General features: G+C 40.2%; 1 protein-coding gene across 3 annotated transcripts in view; it reads left to right on the top strand.

Moving 5' to 3' along the window:
- The window catches only part of eipr1.L (EARP complex and GARP complex interacting protein 1 L homeolog), a 118,319-nt gene extending 106,519 nt beyond the window's left edge, over positions 1 to 11,800 (top strand). For all 3 annotated transcript variants that reach the window (NM_001096651.1, XM_041562336.1, XM_041562337.1), the window contains 2 exon segments: positions 9,327 to 9,494; positions 11,491 to 11,800. In NM_001096651.1, the coding sequence (NP_001090120.1) occupies positions 9,327 to 9,494; positions 11,491 to 11,665 (343 nt within the window). In that variant the 3' untranslated portion in view covers positions 11,666 to 11,800.
- Positions 11,801 to 12,551: the final 751 nt, after the last annotated feature.

The raw sequence follows: 12,551 nt of genomic DNA, 5'->3' as shown, positions 1-12,551 counted from the left end.
TTCTTTCCTTTTATTGTGTACACTTGGGCTGTATCAGACTTCCTGTTTTCATCTTAAACCTCCTTGCCCCTGGCATGAGCATGCTCAGTTTGCTCCACTTCCCCTTCCTTCTCTGCTGTAATCTGAGCTAAGAGCTATGAGTGAGCAGGGAGAGGCAGGAAGTGATGTCACACCAAGCTAATACTGCAGCTGCTATCCTAAAGAGATTCTAAAGCTATTTACTCGGATATGGTTAAACATTCTACAGAATAAATATAGCATTCTAGCTTGCACTATTGCAGCTAATCTATTGGCAATAAAATGCCTCCGTAGCTTTCCTTCTCCTTTAATAGGCTCATGTGACCTAACATGTATAGTATGTTTGTGTACACAGTGAATCGTACCATCCCAGGGGCTCTTATTTTTTGAAATGGCAGTTTTCTATTTAGGATTACCCAATGGCACATACTACTAAAAAAGAATATTATTATGAAAATGGTTTATTTACATGAAGCAGGGTTTTATATATCAGCTGTTTTATGCAATATCTTTTTAGCAGAAAATGAGGTTGGTCTGTAATATAAGCTGATGCTACAGGGCTGATTATTAAATTCTGATGCTAATTGTACTGGTTTCTGTGCTGCCATGTAGTAATTATCTGTATTAAAATCAGCCTTATATTGTGACATTTCTATTCTTTGTGTACTATATATTGTGAGTGGGTCCCTAAGCTCAGTAAGTGACAGCAGCACAGAGCATGTGCAGTGAATCAGCAGAAAAGAAGATGGGGAGCTACTGGGGCATCTTTGGAGACCGATCTTTACTGCTAAAGGGCTGGGGTTGCCTTGGGCTGGTACAGAAGCTCAAAACATAATGTACAACATTTCTAGCTACTTCTTTAGTTTAACTTTCCTTGTCCTTTAAACCTTCTTTGCAATTACACAAAGGTGGCTCTTGGCACACATAACTTTTTCTCTGCTTTCATATTTCCACAAGCTCCTGTGCCGCCTGCCATTGACTTGAATGGATTTTGACCAGATCGAAGGGTCTGCTGTCCATGGTCGTCTAATATTAGGTCTTTCCTTTCCCATTCCTCCTTACAGAAAAGTTGTAATAACCATAAAAATCTATCCTATTCATCCTCTCCTACCCACACCCTCCTCTGTCAATTAAAAGCCTCTAAAATCTGTCTTACAAACAGCCAATACTTTGTTCTTATAGTTTCTACCATATTTAATACTTTATTAGTGATCTCTAGACTCTTTTCTAGTTAAGTCCCAGACAGACAAAAAGTAGCAACTAGTTCTCTCAGCTGAAATTCTTAAGTTGATGGAGCATGTGTCAGTAAATGATTTATTAGCCTTCCCCAACTGACGTGAGTCAGCAATTTGGAATGGGCTTCTGCCAAAGAGCATGACTGAGTTGTTTGCAGCAGAAATAAAGTGGTTTATTAGCAAGTTCCCTGGGCAAAGTATTATATATCTCAAGAGTTGGAAGCAAATAGAAGGCTACAGTATCTGCACCATGCACCCTCCTCCTACACATTACTCTCCCCTCTTGGCAGACAGTTGTGTAGTAAGGGGTTGGGGTAGCTGGGGGTTGCTTTTATCTATTTGACCTAGAGGGGCCCCAGAAAATTATTTTGGGGGGGGGGGGCCCAGGGGAAAAAAGTTACACGTCTGACTCTTCCCCTACGAACAATAATTGTGAAGAGAATTTCAAAGAAAGAAAATGGACCTGGTCAGCAAATAATAATAAGACTTCAGATCTGTACACAAGTGGACAAAGTTGACTTGTTTATTTACGAAGAAAAGGCTATTAAGAAGGAATAAAATACAAATGGTGACACAGTGACTAACATCATTGTATTGTATTGCTGGGTTCAGTTCCCTGTTCTTACTTACTCCCACAATCCAAAAAACAGTAGGTTAGCTGTCTTCTATTGAAATTTACCCTAGAGTCTGTGACTATTTTTATGAGTTTTCAGTTTTTATAAAACACTTATATATATATACTATATATTATATAGTATGCAAAAGCCATGAATATCTTGTAAATGACATCCTTATAAACGGTGAGTTCTGATGTCATCAGTTATAAACGGTGAGTTCTGATGTCATTTCTGTCACATGACTCATTGAAATTTGTGTATTATAATAAATAAAGTACCCCCAGTTGTAAAATATGAGGATATTAGAAGTCACCTCGGAGTTCCATGACCTGTATAAAAACACTCGGCCTTGTGTTTTTATATGGTCATGAAACTCCTCTGTAACTTATAATTATCCTTATATTTTACAACTGGGGGTACTTTATTCACTATATAATACACAAAAGCCATGAATATCTTGTAAATTATATCCTTATAAACGGTGAGTTCTGATGTCATCAGTTATAAATGGTGAGTTCTGATGTCATTTCTGTCACATGACTCACTGAAACTGTTGTAAAGTACCCCCTGTTGCAAAATATGAGGATATTAGAAGTTACCTCGGAGTCCCATGACCTGTATATGGTCATGAAACTCCTCTGTAATTTATAATATTCTTATATTTTACAAAAGGGGTACTTTACTCACTATATATACTTGGTGGAATCTGGTTGCCTGACACAGGGTCCATTTAACATCAGTTAACCAGTAGCAACGAATTCTAATTCTACTGCAATTTAGCCAAAGAAAACAAATGTTGCTATGGGTAACTTAAGTTTATTCATATTGATTCTGGAATTTTTAGTTAGATTTTTTTGCTAATTTTATAAGGCATTACCCCCCCCACTCATTTTTTTTCGGAAAAGTGTTCTTCAGACCAGTCAAATTCCATTATTTTCTATGGGCTAAAATCTTGGAAGCTGGTTTAAAATGATATCCTTAAAGTCACAGACAAATGGGGGGTGGGGGGTTGTAGGGACTGGTCAATTCTAATTATAAGTCTTGTTTCTTAAAAAAAGAAAACCACAAAAAAAGAACCACAAAAGATTTATAAATGTGGAGGCGCAGGAATAATGATACAGAACAGCTTGTATGAGCTGAAGCTTTGCCTAATGGCAAACCTGATATTATCTTTTAAATGGACATTCTGGGACATAATGACGAAACAGGAATACAAGTCAATTGGAAATTATTTGTATAACAGATTGTAGAACAACCTTATGAAGAAAAAACGTCACTTTTATGAGAAAAAAATATATTGTTTAGTTTTTTTTTTTCTTTAATTCAGTAGACAACTACTGAATCATTGTGTCTGGAGTATAAGTGTAGTAGTAAGAGGTTACCATGGGAACCTTATATTGAAGAGATAAAACTGAACATGTTTTAACACTATAATATAAAAAATATATATAAATATATTATATATATATATATATAGATATATAGATATATATATAAACATTGCAGAAGAATGGCACTCACAGGATTTTCTAAATTAGTCTTTGAAAGGTTTATTTTTCTCATGTATCTATGTGTGTGTGTGTATATATATATATATATATATATATATATATATATATATATATATATATATATATATATATATATATATATATATATAGCAAGTCCAAAAACTGGAGCACACTTTTCTATTAAGGCAACTGCCCAGGTGCTGGTTAAATTACTAACTTGTACATATCTCCACAAAAACCGCACACATAGGACTTGTTAGTGCAAAAAAATTGAAAGAATGTTTTATTCCGACGTACCCCACCTGAAGAAGGTTCCTGTATGTGAACCGAAACGTCGGAATAAAACATTTTTTCAATTTTTTTGCACTAACAAGTCCTATGTGTGCGGTTTTTGTGGAGATATATATATATATATATATATATATATATATATATATATATATATATACAGTATATATATATATATATATATATTTATATTAGGGATGCACGAAACCAGTATTTGGGATTCGGCCGAATTCCCGAATCCTTGGTGAAAGATTCGGCCAAATAGCAAACCAAATCCGAAAGGAAAAAGTGGAAAAAAATCTTCTTTTGTGACAAAAATTCACGTGATTTCCCTACCTGCCCCTAATTTACATATGAAAATTAGGATTCGGTTCGGCACAAGGATTCGGCCGAATCCGAATCCTGCTTAAAAAGGCCGAATCCTGGCCGAATCCCGAACTGGATCCTAGATTCGGTGCATCCCTAATTTATATGCCCAATGGCAGCCACACTCAAATCCAGATTTTATGTGCTGGATCAAATACTTGTATGTATAAATGATCACATAGATCTGCACTCCACTAGTGAATCATATAATTTTATTTGTATGAATCTAGTCTCCAAAGATTTGGCCCCCCTTGGGGCCTTTTTCATCCTTGAAAAAGGCCCCAAGGGGGGCCGAAACGTTTGCATACGCAAATTAGGACTGGGAGGGAAATAGCATGACTTTTTGTCACAAGACAAGGAAGAAAAAAATACTGGCCAGGTGGCAACCCTAGATTCAAAACATAAATAACATATATTGGTGCAGAAGGACCAGATTATAGGAGAGGCGAAACAGAGGGGTGCTGATTTTGTAAGTTGGGCTCTTGTTACTGTTAGAGAGTATGATGGGCTCCCTCCAGCACTGAGAGCACCTGCCTCCTTACCCAACTCTTGCACCATTGAGACTCTCCACAGTGATGCTGGTGGTTGGGTCAGAGCAGCATGACATTGGGGTAACTTGGGGCTCTAGGACATTTTGCAAAGAATGCACGTCATAGTAGGGTTGCCTACTGTCTGGGCCTGTCTGGTTTTGACCGGACAGCCCGGTATTTTGAGAGGCTGCCCGGGCTTATATTTCCTGCCTGGTTTTCCAAATAAGGAAAACTGGGCGGGATTCCCTTGATTGACACGGCGATCGACCAATCGCTGATCGCCATAGCCACGCCCACCGATGACGCGGGTCCGCCCACTGACATCACGGACCCATCCCCTGCCCCGGTCTCAGCCAGACATAAAGTTGGCAACCCTACCTCATAGTGACATAGAAAACATGGTTTGAAAAATGACCAAAGTCCAACCTTTCCAAATGATCCCCAGTTCACCTGTATCACATACCGATATAGACCTAACTATACACTCACGTATATAAACTATATAACAAAACCCATACAAACTAAATGTAGATCTTAAGGTCCCAATAGCATTGGATGTTATGTTTGTCCAAAAAATCATCCTCTCATTAACATCCCTGGAGCCCAAAACTGCACTGCAGACACAAGGTGAGGTTTTCCCCAACACGATCAGTTTAATTCCCATTTTGCCAGTTGCAAGTCATTCCCTTAGTTGCTGTAGGTTTGTTCATATTTTGCACTTACACAAATACAAATGTGCTTGTCTGTGTCAGCGATTGGAGGGGGAGTTAAAATGAAATAATGAAATAATTTTGGAGCTTTTCAGCTTAAATGATAAGGAAGGAATTGCTGCATGGTAAATGTAATGTAGTGCTGTATTTACTACTGAAACAAGTATACTAGAGTTTCAGTCTCCTTAAAACTGTGACTGAGAGGCTATATCATGGCACACTTATAGTATGTACTCAGGTGCACAGTTGTGAAGAGGTGGGATACAGATGTAGGTGTAATAAAGGGGGCATTCTGAGAAGAACAGTGTGGGAAGTGTAATTGTGATGGAGAGGCAGCAGAATAGCTAGGTGGTAATAGTAGAATGCAGTTAAAGGAGCTGGGGCAAGCAGTTATAAGTATCCATTTTTATTTCATATTCAGAGGGGAAACGTAGAAATGGAATTGGATTTGGGGATCTGAGGACACAGAAACAGTGGGGGACATTTATCAAAACTGGCCAAATTTGCCCATGGGCAGTAACCCATGGCAACCAATTAGATTGCTGCAGTCATTGTTCTACTTGCAGCTGGCTTTAAAAAGGGAACTGCTCATGGGCAATGCCCAGTATTGGTAAATGAGCCCCAGTGTTAGACTGTAGGTGAGACTGTTCTATGTGAACTTGAACTCCTGTGGATTGGAAATGGATCACAAGGCACAGGTCGTAGCAAATACATTTAGTTTTTATTGTACAGTTTATATATGCATTATGTACACTGTTTGCAAGGAAGATTTTTGAGAAGGAGGGGGCAATGGCCTGTATGAAGGTTGGCATCGTCTATTAACTCAACCGGAGAAATTGGCAAGTGACATGATTAACGTGAATCTGCTTGTCCTTGTGAGGACTCACCCTGGTGGTCTAGCGGGCCGGCGGCAAACTCTCTCCTCTGTTGCTGGCTCTCTATGGTGCATGCGGCGCGCACTTCCGGGTTTTAGTGTGTCACGAGCGTCATGACGTCATCGCAATGGCACGAAATTCAAATATTTAAACTCATTGCCCGTTGTTAGGTCTAACTTGTTAGTATCTGGGTGCGATTCTTCTACTGTCTGATTCCTGTTTTGACCCTTGCCTGCCTGACTATTCTGAATTCTGCCAAATCTGCCCCTTGCCTGCCTGACTATTCTGAACTCTGTTTATCCTGACCTGTCTTGCCTGCCTGACTATTCTGTTTCTACTGATATTGACCCTTGCCTGCCTGATGATCCGTGAACGCTGCCTGTAACGACCCCGGCATGATTGACCTTGCTTGTATTCTGCCCGCACCAACCCGGCCTGCCGACTATGCTTTTGTCTGCTCCTTGAACTGTACCTTTCGTCCAAAACCTTGCTAACGTCCGTGCCCCTTTGCTCGTTCAGAACCTTTGCTCCTCTCTTATTAAGACCTGGCGGCATCCAATTAGCTAAGGGCTCCTCCCGAACTGAAAGGCGACTGTTAAAGGCTGAAGCAAGAGCCAAACCCAGGGAGCCAAGCACTTGTTCTGGATTTAGGGTGCCAATTGTGACAGTCCTATGGTTAAAGTGCTGGTGATTATGGTGTATGAGTGGCCTACCAGGTTACCGGGGAAATCCCAGTCGGCCCTGGTGTGAGCCCTTCATACAGCCCCATTCCCCACTCTTTGTATCAACCCTGTGGCCCCTTGCAGCACAAAAATATATAATAATGTACATATTCTCCTTCAGACTGCAAGGAGCTGGTGCACTTCTTTAGCAAAGGAACTGTGTGCCCATTGTGAAAGAGAAGTATTCCCCCAGAGAAGAGTGCCATCAATAGTAGAGCATGCCAACCTGATCTGCAGTGACCCCAGCAGGGTGCAAATGCTCTACACCTTCTCTTCTCTCTGCTCCCTGGAACCTCCAATCATTTCATTTCTCTTACTCCTTATGGCGACTGTGCCTGTGGCGACACAGTTCTGGATCTTCATGTATCTGATTGTGGAGGAAGTGAGTGGTTTCCAAGGTGTTAATGGGGGTTTAAATGGCCCAAAGTGGGGGGCCTTAACCATTTTTGTGCTGGACGCGGGAAGGCCGTAACCTCGTCACTGCTGATATATTGATAATGTAACGTGCATATTAAAGGGGTTATTTATCAAAGGTCGAGTTAGTGAGTTCTACCTGAATAAACTCAGAACCCAAATGTCTGCTTATTTATGAAAAAAACCTGAAAGTAAAAAACACAATTGAATGCAATCAGGGAAAAAACTGGAATACCTCAAATTTATAGAGTTATAGGTTAAAACCCTTGAATACCTTGAACTTATTGAGTTTTCGAACTCAAACCACCGTAAAAAAAGAAAAAATCATGAAGGCTACAAACATCTTGAAATGGTTAAAGGGACATCTGCCATTGACTTTTACATGAATTCGACAGGTTTTAGCTGGAGTGTTTTCAGATTCAGGCTTTTAGCAGCTTCAGGGCATAATAAATCTCAAAAAATTCTTGTTCTCGCCCCCCTAAAAATTTTAGTTTTTCTGTGAAACTTCCCTCGAATTATTAGAGAAAACACAATTCAACCTTTAATAAATAACCCCCGTAACTCACAGAATGTTATATTGGCCAATTCCCTGGAACTACACCCCCAAATCTGTGTAAATGTGTTGCCCCAGTGTCAGTACAGGGTTGGACTGGACCAGAAGGACGCCAGGAAAAAACCCGGCTCTTTTAGGCCCAGACTCGCTACTGTTCTCCTTCTTCTGCGCCGGAAAAACTGTAATGATGCAGCGCCAGAAAAACATACGCACGTGTGCAGGGGGGAGGAATCGGCGGCGGCTGGGGACCTGGGGGATAGTATGGGGGCCCCCCGAGGCTGCAGGCCTCAACACTACACATGAATGATGTGTAAATCTAAAGGCACAAATAAGAAGACCATGCAACCAGACTGCAGTGCTCTAACAGGACAATTAAAGGAGAACTAAACCCCTAAAAATAAATATGGCTAAAAATACCATATTTTATATACAGAACTTATTGCACCAGCCTAAAGTTTCAGCTTGTCAATAGCAGCAATGATCCAGGACTTCAAACTTGTCACAGGGGGTCACCATCTTGGAAAGTGTCTGTGACACTCACATGCTCAGTGGGCTCTGAGCAGCTGTTGAGAAGCTAAGCTTAGGGCTCGTCACTAATTATCCAGCAGAAAATGAGGTTGGTCTGTAATATAAGCTGATGCTACAGGGCTGATTATTAAATTCTGATGCTAATTGCACTGGTTTCTGAGCTGCCATGTAGTAATTATCTGTATTAATTACTAATCAGCCTTATATTGTGACATTTCTATTCTATGTGTACTCTATATTGTGAGTGGGTCCCTCAGCTCAGTAAGTGACAGCAGCACAGAGCATGTGCAGTGAATCAGCAGAAAAGAAGATGAGGAGCTACTGGGGCATCTTTGGAGACACAGATCTTTACTGCTAAAGGGCTGTGGGTGCCTTGGGCTGGTACAGAAGCACAAAACATAATGTACAACATTTCCAGCTACTTCTTTAGTTCAGCTTTAGTTCTGCTTTAAGGGCAATTACTGGCTAAGGTGGTATGGAGAGGGGGGATACAGCAGCTCAAGTTGGCGTTGGTTTCCCTAGTGGGCCCCAGGTACTAGGGATGCACTGAATCCAGTATTCGGTTTGGAATTCGACCAGGATTCGGCCGTTTTCAGCAGGATTCAGCCGAACTAAATCCTAATTTGTGACTTTTTGTCACAAAACAAGGAAGGAAAAAATGTTTCCCCTTCCCTCCTCTAATTTGCATATGCAAATTAGGATTTGGTTCGGTATTCGGCCCAATCTCTCATGAAGGATTCGAGGGTTCAGCCGAATCTAAAATAGTGGATTTGGTGCATCCCTACCAGGTACCCCAGTCTGACACTGTACATTGGGTACTTTAGAGCCTGAAGGGATTCAAAATAGATTTCAGAATTCAGATCTACATTCAATAAATATCTATTGGTTTATGTTAGGTTCTACTTTCTGTTTTATAACAATATCACAGTATAAAGTTCAGATGTATTTTTCCCCCCTAGGGTTTGGAGTGTCCGATACAACCATTCCCATGACCAGCTTGTTCTGACGGGAAGCAGCGACAGCAGGGTGATCCTATCCAATATGGTGTCCATTTCTTCTGAACCATTCGGTCATCTTGTGGATGATGAAGATCTGAGTGATCAGGAGGACAACCCGCAGGAAGAAAAGTATTATTCATTATTATATATATCTCTGGTCTTCATTGTTTATTTTTTAGTCATTTTCAATTATTTGCCTTGTTATTCTGACTCTTTCCAGCTTTCAAATGGGGGTCACTGACCCCATCTAAAAACAAATGCTCTGTAAGGCTACACATGTAGCTTCTATCTTTCTAATCAGACCCTCTCCTGTTCTGTTTAGTCTCTTATTCAAATAAGTACATGGTTGCTAGGGTAATTTGGATACTAGCAACCAGCTTGCTAAAATTGAAAACTGGAGAGCTGCCGTATAAAAAGCTAAATAATTCAAAAACCACAAATAATAAAAAATGAAAACCAATTACAAATTGTCTCAGAATATCACTCTCTACATCATACTAAGGGGCACATTTACTATTGGTCGAATATCGAGAGTTAATTAACCCTCGATATTCGAACCTCGAAGTAAAATCCTTCAACATCGAAGTTGAAGGATTTACCGAATTTCGTTCGATCGAAGGAAAAATCTTTTAATCCATCGATCTAACGATTTTCCTTCGATCAAATAAAGCAAGGAAAGCTTACGGGGACCTTCCCCATAGGCTAACATTGGTGCTCGGTAGGTTTTAGCTGGCGAAGTAGGTAGTCAAAGTTTTTTTTAAAGAGACAGTACTTCGACTATCGAATGGTCCAATAGTTGAACGATTTTTAGTTCGAAGGTCGAAGTAGCCAAAAAAAACTTCGAAATTCTAAGTTTTTTTTATTCTAATCCTCCACTCGAGCTTAGTAAATGTGCCCCTAAAAGTTAACTCATAGGTGAACAACCCCTTTAAGGCATTGTTTTCCCTTTCCTTAACTCCCTAACACAAGATAACAGCTGCCTGGTAGATCTAAGAACAACACTCAATAGTAAAAATCCAGGTCCCACTGAGACACATTGAGTTACATTGAGTAGGAGAAACAACAGCCTGCCAGAAAGCAGTTCCATCCTAAAGTGCTGGCTCTTTCTGAAATCACATGACCAGGCAAAATGACCTGAGATGCACCTACACACCAATATTATAACTAAAAAATACACTTGCTGGTTCAGGAATGACATTTTATATTATAGAGTGAATTATTTGCAGTGTAATCGGTGTCATTTAGAAATAAAAACTACATCATAACAATCATGACTTAATCCCTTTAAATAAACCCAATAGGCTGGTTTTGCTTCCAATAAGGATTAATTATATCTTAGTTGGGATCAAGTACAAGCTACTGTTTTATTATTACAGAGAAAAAGGAAACTGGTTTTAGAATTTTAAATGATTTGATTAAAATGGAGTTCATGGGAGACGACCAAATTCGATTCAAAGTTTCTCCTAAAAAAACCTTTGATTTTTTAAAGTCCGCCAATTGACTCCACATGGGATGTAGGAGGTCCCCGATAGGCTAAAACAGCAATCCGGCAGGTTTTAGATGGTGAATGGTCGAATTTTTAAAGAGACAGTACATGATAAATTTCTAATTTTCTAATTCTTTTTCAAAATCGAGTTTGGACTATTCCCTAGTCAAAGTACACAAAAATTAGCTTGAAATTCGATTTTTTTTTTAATTCGAATTTTCACTTCGACCTTTGATAAATCTGCCCCCAAATGTAGCTCTTTTGGATCACGTTTCTCCTATCAAATATTATTCATTAAAGGATAAAGTACTTTTGCCTAAGTGAACTCCTAGTCATGTTTTTAGCCGTATTTCCCTGGATTTCAGCAGATCTCTGACTGAACGAACTTGTTGAGCGTCAGTAACAGCCATTATCTGGGCTCCACTTCGAGGGCGTCTTATGGAGAACCAGTAATGACACATTTAACTCTTTTTCAAATCAAATTGCTTGACGTAAAAAGGGGCCTATGAATATGTATTAATGCGACGTGACCACAAGTTTGTCATTTTCCCTGTCATTCATTTGCCGTGCCCACAATTACCGCGTTGGCTGAATCAGTGACATTGTTTTTCTCACTTCATTTCTTTGTGTCCCTTTCAGGACAAAGGAACCACTGCAGGACAGTATAATAGGCACGTATGAAGAACATGAAGACAGCGTGTATGCCGTTGAGTGGTCCTCGGCCGACCCCTGGCTCTTTGCTTCCCTAAGTTATGATGGAAGGCTTGTTATTAACAGAGTGCCAAGAGCACTGAAATATAACATATTGTTGTAATTTGTCTGCCTGATTGAGCCGACGTCATCGCTTGTTTCCACCCAATTATTTCCTGGTGTTTGAAGGCTCGAGAGCACGTATTCTGGATATGTTATTAGATTTGTTTACTGGAGAGGATTAAACGGTGGGACCAAATGCAATGGCCGCTTTTATTGTTCTTTGGTGGTGGCTGCAGACCAGGAAAGTCTGAGCAAGAAGCATCTTTCCTTGACACTTTTAAAAGAAGTCAGTGTGTGGGTATTTGATGGAGATGAAACGCAGGAAGTGATAGAAACATTGATTGCATTTTCAAGCTACACACAACACAACTGTCGGATAAAGACACAGCATGAGGCGGCCATATCCGACAGTTGTGTCAGATACGTGTTGTTTGTACCTGAGATCACTACCATTATATTTAATCACCGCGCGACACATTGTACCGAACCGTTCCTTGGAGTTCAGCCCTAAGACTAAAAGTAAGAGCTACTTTCAATCATATTAGGGATGCACCGAATCCACTTTTTTGGATCCGGCCGAACCCCCAAATCCTTCGCGAAAGATTCGGCTGAATACCGAGGGTGGGAAGGGGAAAACATTTTTTACTTCCTTGTTTTCTGACCAAAAGTCATGCAATTTACCTCCCCACCCCTAATTTGCATATGCAAATTCGGATTTGGGTCGGCCGAATCCGAATCCTGCTGAAAAAGGCCGAATCCCAAACCGACTCCTAGATTCGGTGCATCCCTAAATCATATGTGTACAAATTACAGGTATGGGACCTGTTATCCAGAATGCGGGGGTTTTCTGGATAAGGGATCTTTCCTTAATTTGGATCTTCATCCTACCGAATCGTTCGGTGGAGTTCAGTATAAACACAAATAATTCAGTGATGTTCGGGCCAGCT

This window comes from Xenopus laevis, chromosome 5L (assembly GCF_017654675.1).
Source record: "Xenopus laevis strain J_2021 chromosome 5L, Xenopus_laevis_v10.1, whole genome shotgun sequence".
NCBI classification, from domain to species: domain Eukaryota; kingdom Metazoa; phylum Chordata; class Amphibia; order Anura; family Pipidae; genus Xenopus; species Xenopus laevis.
The sequence above is the reverse complement of the archived record's forward strand: the minus strand, read 5'-3'. Positions and strand labels throughout refer to the sequence as shown.